Source organism: Manihot esculenta, chromosome 8 (genome assembly GCF_001659605.2).
Source record: "Manihot esculenta cultivar AM560-2 chromosome 8, M.esculenta_v8, whole genome shotgun sequence".
In the NCBI taxonomy this organism is placed as follows: Eukaryota; Viridiplantae; Streptophyta; class Magnoliopsida; order Malpighiales; family Euphorbiaceae; genus Manihot; species Manihot esculenta.
The window spans coordinates 6824669-6837599 of record NC_035168.2 but is presented as its reverse complement, the minus strand read 5'-3'; the positions used below and the strand labels follow the sequence as shown (position 1 = coordinate 6837599).

General features: G+C 31.4%; 1 protein-coding gene across 2 annotated transcripts; it reads right to left on the bottom strand.

Annotated features, from left to right (window-relative positions):
• Window positions 1-8175: 8175 nt before the first annotated feature.
• Window positions 8176-10409, bottom strand: LOC110620273 (L-type lectin-domain containing receptor kinase V.9). 2 transcript variants are annotated; one of them, XM_021763945.2, is made up of 2 exons: window positions 9943-10409; window positions 8176-9864 (listed from the first exon to the last, which is right to left on the bottom strand). In XM_021763945.2, the coding sequence occupies exons 1-2, from the start codon at window positions 10358-10360 to the stop codon at window positions 8252-8254; spliced, it is 2031 nt and encodes a 676-aa protein (XP_021619637.1). In that variant the 5' UTR covers window positions 10361-10409; the 3' UTR covers window positions 8176-8251. The 2 variants fall into 2 exon arrangements, with proteins under 2 accessions (XP_021619637.1, XP_021619636.1); XM_021763944.2 differs by having other exon boundaries at window positions 8176-10409.
• Between the last annotated feature and the right edge of the window lie 2522 nt (window positions 10410-12931).

Below are 12931 nucleotides of genomic sequence, written 5' to 3'. Positions count from 1 at the left end.
TTTATCTCGATTCTGTTTAGCCATGGATTTAGGTGTATTTTTTTATTTGTTACTTGATTGTAAGGAAACTATAAAAGGTAAGTAAATAAACTTCAAACTTTTCTAATGGTTGTTGAGATCTGATAATGTTATTTTTGTATGGAAACTTCAATTTTGCTAAGGTTGCTTTAAAATTTTTTTGATTGTCTTTAAATTGCATCTATAATTGAGAATCAAAGGTGGGTGTTTTGCCTATATATATTTTTTTCTTGTTCAAAAGTGTTTTTCTTATATTGATTGAAAAATGACTGCTCCAATACTTTGTGAATAATCAATTAAATTGAACTGAATTGATATTGTTTAGTTTAATTTAGTTTTTTCCTCTTCGGGTTCAATTTTGATTTATATTTTTCATAAACTCAGCATTTTGATTTTTCAATTCTGAATCAAGCCGATTGAATGCACTTCTTTTAAATAATAAAAGTTTTACTTCTCTCAATATTTTTGCTTTTTCTAAATTATTTTTTATTCTTATTTTATAATATTTGTCTTATTTTATAATAATTTGGAGCTACTGGATTAATAAAAAGTAGAGGATTAGAGTTTAAAACCATTCCTAATAAAAGTAATTACAAAAAAATATTATGTGGTTTTGTGCATTTTTTCAAGTTTATGTCTAAAGTTAATTTTGTGATAAAAATGACCGTTAACAAAATGAGATTTTTGTTTGTAAACACGGTCACATTTTGATAATTAATCATTAAATACTTAATTAAAAATGAAAAAAACTACAAAAATTTTCTTATACACTTTATTCAAATCAAGATTTGAGGTTGATTTTGTAATAAAAGAAATCTTGAATATTTTTATCATTAGTAAAATATGACTTTTCTTACTAAACTGTTAGATTTTGATGTGTTGAACAATTAATTTAAATAATATTTAATAATGAATATAAATCCTATTTGAAAACAATTAAAAAAATAAAGAAAGGAGAGTCTAATTTAGATCACCCTCAAATCCACTCTATGAATGACATGCCGATACTGGTAAACTCATTCATGAGTGAAAACTCAATTTGCTCATGAATCCTAAGACTTGTTCTCAATTAAAATCTCTCTTTTTTTTTATTATTATCCACCGTGGTTATCTCTAACCTTATCTCGTTGATGGTTGTAGATTTATTATAGGAGAGCTAAAAAATCATCAATGTCATTTGAATACAATTGTAATAAATTAATAAAAGGAAATTTATAATTTAGTCCCTGAGTATTGTTATTATTAACAAGTCAGTCCCTGTATTTTTAGAAACCTATTAAAACGTTTTTATTTTTTCTTTTTGTCAACGAAATAGTCATTCCGTCATCTTTTCGGTTAAAATTAGATAAAGGAGGAGAGAGAAAAATTTTAAAATCCAATTTTACCCTTAAATAAAACCCCTTATTTAGTCCTTGGATATTGCTATTATTAACAAGTCAGTCCCTATATTTTTAAAAATCTATTAAAACGTTTTTATCTTTTTTTATATCTATTAAAACGTCCTTATCGTTTCTTTTCATCAACGAAATAGTCCCTCCTCATCATTTCTTTCTGTCAACGAAATCGTCCCTCTCTATATTTTCAGAAATTTATTAAAACGTCCTTATCTTTTCTCATATCTATTAAAACGTCTATTATTTTTTTTGTCAACGAAATAGTCCCTATCTTTTCTCACATCTATTAAAACGTCTTTATCATTTCTTTCCATCAACGAAATAGTCCCTCCTCCTCCTCCTCAAAAAAGAAGAAGAAGATGATGATGATGAAGGAGAAGAAGAAGGAGAAGAAGAAGAAGAAGAAGAAGAAGAAGAAGAAGAAGAAGAAGAAGAAGAAGAAGAAGCAGAAGCAGAAGCAGAAGCAGAAGAAGAAAAAGAAGAAGCAGAAGCAGAAGAAGAAGCAGAAGAAGGAGGAAGAATTGATGAAGAAGAAAAACGAGGAGGAGGAGGAAAAGAAGGTGGGTAATTTGGTCTTTTACTATATTTTTAACTGCAAAAATAGACGGAATGACTATTTCACTGACGGAGAGAAAAGATAAAGACGTATTAATAGGTTTATAAAAATACAGAGACTGACTTGTTAATAATGGCAATATTCAGGGATTAAATTGTAAATTTTCCATTAATAAAAGAAGAATAAGTTAGCTGAGGTAGTTTACTGGTTCCTCACCTTTCTATTAGAAATTTATTCTTACTTTAAGTAACTACTTTAATTTTTTTTTAAATAAATTATTTATTTATTATCGCATCATCTAAATTTACAGTGCTAACAGAAAAATATAACTTGATTAATGGTGTGAAGATATAAATATTTATTTATTATAAACTTAATTTTAATATTTTCAATAAAAATTTGTGAAACTATAAAATATTTGTTTTGTAATATTTTTACACATTAATAATATTGAAGGGAAAAATCATTATTTACTAACCACCTGTACTATAAAATATCTTTTTATCTCGAACTTAATTTCTAATATGATGTGAAATGCAAGTAACTATAGAGTAGAATTTTATAATTTTCTCTTCTTAATCAAGTGATGATAAGTGGTCGATCAACCTGATGTTGTTGGAACTGAAATGATGATGTGGTCGGACCGGAGTTGAGCTGTGATTGGCTAGACTTACAAGAAGGAGAAGGTGAGGCGGTTGGCACCTACGACAGCTATTCCAATACTCAAGTCAATGAACTGAAAAATCAAGGCTAGAGTAAGAAATTGCTTTGAATTTAGAGTATTGGTGTGAGAGAATAAAGTACATTTCTTTCTGTGATCGTTGGTTTTTACACTGTAAGAGAATGGTTAATTATAAAATTTTTTGATAATTCGACAATGATATGGCCAACTCGGTGGTAAGAGATCTTCATCGGCTAATTGGTGGGTATCTCGTGATTACAGGCGTGAAAGGGATCTGCTGGATTATAGCTGTTAACGGTAACTTCCTTATGGAGACCCATCCTGAAGTTGAGAGGGCGAGTCTGTCCGACTTGAACCCGACTAGTCCTGAGGCAGGGTCTTCTTTCTCTTGATTCTGAGTACAACGGTCGTCTGAGTCTTTATGAGGAGCCGGGTGCCCGAGTCTTTATGAGGATATGGTCATCCAAGTCTTCTTTTCTACGGGTGGAACCACTTATCGGCTTATCAAAACTTGCCACGTGGCCCTATCTTATGGTGACAACTCATGGCTTAATTTGAGAAACTCTTATATAGTATTAGAGGTCCCCTCGCTAGTATTTAATTTTTTAGATTTGAAGGTGATAATTGTCTTCATAATCTGAGTCATTTTGGTTTGTTTTTTCAGGCTGAGCCCAATATGTCCTCGCCTCCTTCTTACTTGCCCTGCCGATCAGTGAGGTTTAATATCTTATAAAAAATTAATCCGAGTTATATAATAATGTCTTAAAATTTTTTTGGGTATTTTTCTAGCCTTGATCTTAACCTTGACATGCCTCTAAGCTTTCTGGCATTAAATGCCTTCACAAGCTTCCAGGTATTTTTCTAGCTCTGATCTTAGCCCTGACATGCCTTCGGGCTTTTTGGCATCAAATGCCTTGACGGGCTTTCTGACATCAAATGCCTTGGCGAGCTTCTGGACATTTTTTGAACCCTTGCGAACTCTTTGGTCTTGTACAACCCTGACAGGCTTCTGGCCTGTTACAGCCCTGACGAGCTTTGCACCAAGTTCATTTGCGAGCTTCAGTGCATTTTTCTAACCCTTACGAGCTCCTTGGTTGTTTTAGCCTTCACGATCTTTCGAGCATTTTTCTAGCCTTAATCTTAGCCCTGACATGCCTCCAGGCTTTCTGGCATCAAATGCCTTGACGAGCTTCCTGACGGGAGTCTGTGCATTTCCAGTCCTGACTTTCTTCCGAGCGTTTTCTTGCTCCAATGGCCCTGGTGATCTTCTAAACATTTTTCTCCCTGTCGAGCTTTTGGACATTTTCTAGCCTTGGACTTTAGTCGAGTTCTTTTCGCTCCTTGTCATTTTCTAGGCTTATAGCCCTGATTTTCGTCCGAGCACTTTTGTTCTTGTGCATCTTCCGAGCATTTTTGCTTTTACGTATCTTCTAGGCTCTTTTGCCCTTAATATCTTCCGAGCATTTATGCTCTTGCGAGCTCCTTTTACTCAAGCTTCCGGGCATTTTTTTAGCCCTTGTAGCCTATCATCAAATGAATTAGAATCTTTTTATGACACGAGACCAATACCTAGTTGGTCGCCTTGGCGTATACCCACCTTGCGGCCCGGCGTATACCCGCTTTAAAAACTTTTTTATGAAACGGGACTAATACCCAATTGGTCGATCTAGCGTATCCGCCTTATGGTCTTGGAATCAAATGCCTTAAAAACTCTTATTTATTAGGACTAACACCCGGTTGTGTGGCTGGAGGTTTTCTCCAAAGCCTTGAAACTTTTGATCATCGGTCCAACACCCGGTCTTCTGGTCTGTCAGATTCCCATCTTATGGCCTATTTTTGTGGGACTAACACTCAATTATTAAATGCCTTCTTATACGAGGCTAGCACCTAAATGGCCTTGTGGCCTTTATAATTATTTATTTTCGTGGACCAACACCTAGATAGTCTGGCAATTGCCTTATGGCTTTGATTAGTGGGACCAACACCCAAGTGGTCTAGCGAAGACTGCCTTGTGACTTGGGCTAGCGAAGACTGCCTTATGGACTTGATTAGTGGGACCCATGCCCGGATGGCCTGGCTATTGCCTTATGGCCTTTTATGAATTTGTCTCTGCAAACCAATACTCGGATGGCCTGACAATTGCCTTATGGCCTTGATTAGTAGGACCAATGCCCGAGTGGTCTAGCGATTGCCTTATGACCTTTTATGAGTTTTTCTTTGCGGACCGATACCCGGATGACCTGCCAATTACCTTATGGCCTTGATTAGTGGGACCAATGCCCGAGTGGTCTGACAGAAACTGTTTTGTGACCTGACCTGGTAAAAATTGCCTTATGGCCTTTGTTCTTGTCTTCATGCTTTCATCCATCAACGATTCTGATTTTCTTATCAAAGAAGCTTGAAGAATGCATTTTAGTTTTATAATATTTCCATAAACCACAAATATTTTTTAAGGATAAAATAAAAGACTTAGTTGTCTAACTTGGCCAATTTCAAAGCTTGAAATTGGATATGGGAGCTGAACATTTGTGATATTTTTCTTATTGTCTCCCTATTAACACTCAATCTTCCTGTAATCACAAGAATAACCCCCATAGGTTCACTGTCAGAGGTAGTTTTGGGAATTGTTACCTCGAGTTCAGGTCTCCAGTTTTTCTTTTTCTGATGAACTTTTCAAGTGCGTCGTTCCTTACTGATCTTTCGATCTCGTCTCTCAATTGCTGGCACTCTTCCGTTATATGTCTGTGGTCTATATAAGAATGGCAGTAACTGGTCCTGCCTTATTTTTCAGCTTTCTTAGGATTTGAGAGGCCAGCTGATATTCTTGTCATTTTTCCTAAATCACATTAGAATATGTGCTCGTGAGTCATTTAATAGGGCATTATTCTTATACTTACTTTGGTTATCCCTTTCTTGGGAGACTGGATAACCTTCATGTTCTTCCCTGTATCCTTATTTCTCCAAGTTCTGGTCTTGTTTTTGGCTCATTCTTTTGTTCTCTTCGTGTCCTTCCTAGTTCCTTGTAGCAACCCGTACTAGCTTTCTACCATCATCTTTCGGTGTATCATCTGATGAATCCTCTTCTTTGAACTTGTCCTTTCCTTTAGACCGCATTTGGATTACCTTTGTCATTGCCCTTGTTCGAGACCTTGAGGTGTCAACGAGACTTCCTCTCTTACTTTGGCAGCCATGAGTGATGCCTCTTCCTTAGCTTTGCATTACTCGAAAATAACCTGCAACCTTCTCACGTACTGGAGCATCTGCTCAATGCTCAGATGTTGAGATTTACTTCATGGACTATTGAGGACGCATTTTATCTACTACTAAGGGTGGAAGAAATGATGATGTCCTCGTTGGTAACACCCTTAGCAACAACCTGCGAGATTTCAGCCATGTTAGGAGGAAAATGTGAGATTTCTTTTTAAGAGAAAAATGATAAGAGATCGATTTTAACCCAAATGAATAAAGAGAATTTAATGGATTTTTTTACAGCGAAACTAATGATGTTGCCCGAACTGAAATGATGACGTGGTCAGATTGGAAGCTGAGCTGTGATTAGCTAGACCTGCAAGAAGGAGAAGGTGAGGGTGAGGTGGTTGGCGTCTACGACAGCTACTCTGGCGCTCAAGTCATTGAACTAAAGAATCAAGGCAGAAGTAAGGAATTGCTTAGAATTCAGAGTATTGGTGTGAGAGAATAGCGTATCTTTGTTTCTATGATCATTGGTTTTTACATTGTAAGAGGATGATTAATTATATTATTTCTGATAATTCAGCGATGATGGCTGGCTCGCGGGTAAGAGATCTTCACTAGCTAATTGGTTGGGTATCCCATGATTGCAGGTGTGAAGGGGGTTTGCTAAATTATAGTTGTTTATAGTAACTTTCTTATGGAGACTTGCTTTGAAGTTAAGAGGGTGAGTCTGTCTGACCTGAGACCGACCGGTCTTGAGACAGGGTCTTCTGTCTTGAGACAGGGTCTTCTGTCTTTTGGTTCTGAATACAACAATCGTTTGAGTCTTCATGAGAAGCCGGACGTCCGAGTCTTTATGAACATATGGTCGTCTAAGTCTTCTTTTTTACAGGTGAGACCACTTATCAGTTTATTAAATTTTATTACGTGACTCTATTTTATAATAACAGTTCACGGTTTATTTTAGAAAATTTTTATGTAGCATCACAACTTTTTTCTAAAAGCTTTATTTTATTGAGATTTTAATATAAAAATTTTACAATATTGAACATACTACGTACCTAAAGTTAATTTGATTTATGACTGATTAAGCACTTTGAAAAATAAAGCATTCATGTTGAAATGAAAAATTATGGACACAAAAAGCAGAGTTTCAATACAATTTTGGGTATCGGACTATGGAATCAGATATTAATAAAATTTCATGAGGTACTGGTTGTTCTCAACAAAACATACTTGAAGGAGCCAAGTGGAGGAAGGGCTAAACTAAACTAATTCAGAATACTTTCTGCGAAAAATATTTTTTAATAAAATAATTTATTTTTATTATTTAATTTATAAAAAATAAAATAATTAATAAATTTATATTGAGATATTAATTGATTTTCAAAATGCAGAAATGATTTTTTTTTAAAAAAAAGAGATTTTTTTAAATAATTTATTTTTTTAAATAGTAAAATATTTTTTATTTAATTAATTTTTTATTATTCTAAATATCATAAAATGGAGATAGTTTGTTTATAAAAAAAATTTATATTTAAAAAAAAATTTATTTTTACATGAATTATATTTTTCAAAAAAGTAATTTAATTTTAATTTTAATTTTAATTTTAATTTAAAAAATAAAATATATTAATAAATTTATATATAGAGGTTTAAGATATTTAAAATCTAAAAAATAATTTTTTTTTAAAATGATTTAATTTTTTTCATTTAGAAAATACATATTTTAAATTATTAAAAAAATTAATTAATAAAAACTATTTTCTTAATCAAAATCTGAAAAACATTTTCTCGTACAAGAAACGGAACTTAAAATCAAAGAGCTTCGACCACGTTGATTATAAACGTTAATCGGGATGTGTGATTTCAGTTTGGATTTTGGCCTATTAGAAATTGAAATTGAATTATTTTATTTTACATAATTTTTATTTATTTATTTTAATTTGATTTTAAGTAATTTAATTCTCATTCAATTTAGTCTAGTTCTAATTTAAATTTCAATCTCAAAACAATCTTATACAATTATTGTCATAAAAGTCAAAAATTAAATTAAAAGATTAAGTTTTAAGGTTGGTTGGCCGACCATGGTCAGAAAATGAGTGTTCATCAGAATCTATAGAAAAACCCTCACCTCTTTCCTTCTATATATGCTTTTTGGTTTTCTTATTATTAATTTAATTATTTTATTCTTTAAAATATTACTCTTTTATTTATTTTTATTCAATTCATATCGTGCAGTATAAACCTTAATTTCTGAAAATGGGAGGACTAAATTGGCCATTTTTAGAGACTTTTGGGTCAAAAATATTAAAATGCACTTATTCGAACCCTGATAAAAAGTATAGGGGCGGATGTGAACTTATTGCCATGCACATAGATCAAACAAAAATCCATACTATATCTATATTAACGTCCATCAGAAGCAAATGATTCTGTAAATGTCAATGAAGCAACAGATATTTGTTGACACGAGAATTCATCATTGGCTACACCTCCTTGACGGGATCCTTCACCGGAATCTCGAGATTTGATTATATCACTTAAATTTTCCGGCAACTGAGCAACTCCATCCAATAATTGTACTGCACTAGACATGCTAGGCCTAAAAGCAGCAACAGGATGTGAACAAAGCAATCCAAGCTTCAAAACCAATTCAGCTTCATGCAACACATACTCATTTCCTAGTCTCCAATCAACTGTCTCCAAAATAGCTCCTCTATCCCAGCAATTCATCACCCAATCGATCAACATTACTTTCTCAGCCGAAGCTCGAGGATCCACAGGCTTTCTTCCACAAGTAACCTCAAGCATAAACACCCCAAATGCATATATATCAGTAAGTGTGGTTGATTTTCCACTCTGCACAATCTCTGGATCAATATAGCCTGGAGTACCAGCAACATGTGAGGTTTGAGGATCGTTTCCATGGTCACATAACCTGGCAAGCCCAAAATCTCCGAGCCTGGCATTCATCTCATTGTCGATGAGCACATTGGCAGGCTTGATATCTCTGTGGATTATAACTTGAACCCATTGTTGGTGGAGATAGAACAGTGCAGATGCCACATCTTTGATAATTTTGAATCTTTGTTTCCAGTTTAGTATGGAATTGGGTACATGATAAAGGAACTTGTCAAGACTTCCATTAGGCATGAAGTCATAAACTAAGAAAAGTTCATTCTTGCGCCTGCAATATCCCAGAAGCCGAACTAAGTTCGGGTGCCTTAGACGGCCAATGGTTGCGATTTCGGCTACGAACTCTCTCATTCCTTGCCTGGAATCATGAGAGATCCTCTTCACTGCAATTTGAACATTTGAGAATGGTAGAATTCCTCTATAAACCCTGCCAAAACCTCCCTTTCCAAGAAGTTGTCTATGTCTGAAGCCTTTTGTTGCAATAAATAGATCTTTATATGAGAACCTGTGAGGTCCATATAGCACCTCCCAATCCTCAAGTCCCCGAATGAATTTTCTCCTCCTGGAAATCATGTGTGCACCAAAAATCAACAGTAGAACAAAAACACCACCTGTTGAAGATAATACGACAGCCAAAATCTTCTGTACTTTTCCAGATCTATCACCTTCATTTTCACTTGTGACACCAGGAATATCAGGACGACCAGAGAGATTAATCTCCGGAGCTTGATCATTCATCCTGAAACTCCAACCCAAGATGTAGTGAGAAGATTTCGACCCACTAGCTGATGAGAAGCCAACATACATAAACTCAAAGAAATAAGGGGAAAGATTTCTTGCAAGTGATAAAAGTGGACGCAAGGGTTTAGGGACTTTTATTGGATGAATTGTGACATTAAGCTGTTGATTCAAGCTATCATATTCAATCCAGACCTGAATTGGTTTCCCACTCTTGAGATCTAGCTCTTTGAAATTCCCATGTTCAGTATAGTAACCAGCAGTAGCAGATTTCACAGAAACCAACCCATTAATATCAATACCCAGATGATTATCATCTCTGTCATCAAATTGGAAATCTTGGTCTGTGTCGAGCTCTACTGCAACTACATGATTTGAACTATTTCCATTGTTAGTTGCATTAAAAAGACCAAGATACTGATTTGGTAAGGCACCAGGCATACCTTTCGATGGCGAGATAGCGAAGGCAAGTCCATGGCCGCTGAATTCAGGATCCCTTGATATTACTACAAAAACAAAGGTGGTGGAGAAAGAGAAGACGGAAGCAGAAGCTGTTGAGTTCTTGAATTTGAAAGGATGGTCGTAGAAGACTTGTCCTGCTTCGCTTAGCCCACTATCTGCAAATATTACATAAGAGGACATATTGGAATTGTTCACCTCTGCTTTGCCACCCAATTCGAAATAATCATCGAACAAGAATCCAGGTTCAGTTTTGTTGTCTGAAGATGCAAATTTTAGGAACAAACTTAGGATCAAAATTGTGTAAAACATGGTAATGTTGAGGAGGTCTCTCCTTAAAAAGTATGGGAGATGAGAGAGACAGAGTTTCCTGTTTTTCTGAGAATGAGAGAGACAGAGCATTTTAGAGTTTGAAACTTCCTGATGGTCCAAAACAAATGACAAAAGATTTTCCTTTGGTCAATCTCTTATTTTTTGTGTATAAGATTTATTTGGAGTCGGAATTACCTCATCTTTTGAACATGACTGAAATATGAAGTTATCAAAGAGAAACAAATGGCTGCGTGTGACACTGAGACCCACACCTCATATTCTTAGAAAACACTTCATGACTACCTTTCTCTTTCTCTACTAGAAAAAATAAAAAATTTTTTAAATTTAAATCTTTTAATTTTTAATAAAAAATTTTCATTTTTAAATTTATTATAATTCTAATAATTTTTTAAATTAATTTTAATTAAATTTAAATTAACTTATACAGCATACTACGTATAATTATTTTTACTATATAAATAATTTCATTAACTAAAATTAAATCTTAATTAAAATTTTAAATTCTTAATTATATAAAATTTTTAAATTATATAATTGAAATACTTAATTTTATATTATTTAAATAAGAATCTTAATCAAAAATTTTAAATAATTAGAAATTTAAAGTCTTAATTAAAATTTAATTTAAGTTAATTAAATTATTTATATAGTAATAATAATACATTATGTGTCATGTGAATTAATTTAAATTTGATCAAAATTAATTTAAAAAGTTACTATAATTATAATAAATTTAAAATTTAGAGCTTTTAATTTAAAATTTAAAATTTTAATTATAAATATAAAAATTTATAAAATTATGATCTTTTTAGACCGATAAATCTCGTACAAAATAGCATTGAATATAAATACAAAGATATATATCTAGGAGACTAATATTTAAAAGATTTATTTATATAAAATAATTTAAAATTTTTTCATATTTTATAATTTAATTTAAAAGTTTAAAAATCGATAACATTTATAATTTATTATTTAAAATTATAAATTTTGTTATAATTATATCTGTTTTAAAATTTAAATAAAAGAAAATATCCTGCTAACGTGACAATATTATGTGACTTATTTTATTATACTTATATGATATATATATATATATAAAATTTTAATAAAAGAAATTAAAAAATTTTGATACTTTGCAATTTAATTCAAATCTTTTTATTTCTTATTTAGTATGAATGATTTTGTAAGAAAAAATTTTAAATGAATTCTTGCAAAACCATTAATGATTTCATTTTTATACATAATGAAATTATTTCAAATTTAAAATTTTTAAAATATTCTATTCCAAATATAAATTTTGTTAGTAAAGAATTCAATTAAATAAAATTTTTATAAAATTTTTAATTTCAAAAAAAAGGTTAAAGTTGGTAAAATCCCACTCAAATTTTTTAATTTTTTTTTCATTTTTATCTAAATCGGTGTAAATGGCTATACTTTCAATTTCTTTCTATTTGTTCTTAGTTTTAAAAAAATTAAAACAAATATTATATTTATTGATTTATTTCTTTTCAAATACTTGACTCAAATATATTGTCAAGTATTCATCACAATAAATTTCATTATATTTATTATAAAAATGCATTTTAATATCATTAGAAATAGAAGTTGTAGTATCGTTGTCTATGGTTATGCTATTCATTTTATAAATTTTAATTTTAATAGAAGTTATAGTGTCGCCGTCTATGGTTATGTTGTTGATTTTATAAATTTTAACTCTCTAACATTACTTAATAGTATAAACTACTGTTTGGAGATACAGACACTTGCATCATAAGGAAGTTCGATTAAAATTTAAAAAAATTAAGAGACACGAAATTAGAAAATAGAATAAAACCCTATCGAAGTCCCTTACACCAGACCATATGGGAATGAAGAATAATAATGAGGTTTTAGGAATACAACAGTGAAGCACGATAAATTTTAAGATTTTAAATTGAATTATATCAATTTTTAAATATTTAAATCAAATTATAAAATAGCAAAAAGTAATAATTTTTTTTATATCAATAACTTTGATCTTTATGTTATATGGTATAATAAAATAATTCATATGTATTATTATATCAGCGAGACACACTTTTTCAATTTAAATTTTAAAAATTAGATACAATTGAAATGAAATTTATAATTTTGAACAATTTTATCAATTTTTTAAATTAAATAGCAAATTTTAAAAAATCGAAGCTCAATCTATAATTACTGCATTCAATTTTTTTTTTATTTAAATTCAAACTGAAAAATCTCATATTCAATTTCATCCCTTGAGAGATCTTATAATCACATGCCTCTGTATCATCATAATAGTACAAATAAATTCTATAGCGTAAGTTGAAACTCATATTCTTATGGACAAAATTGATTTATCAATAATTAAATTAAAATTATAAATTTAATATTTAAATTTTTTAAAAATAAAAATAAATTTCATTTTATATACTATCGTCAGAACAATTATTATTTTTTTCAAAGTATACTGTAATTAGTCTAAATGGTTGAAAACTGACAAGTTGATTTATAGTAATTTTTTATTTTATGATTCATAGTGACGCAAAGATATTGGTTTGAATTCTATGGGTGAATGATAGACTTTTTCAAAAGAAGCATAAGCTAGTTCTCCATAGGCATCAATATTCAATT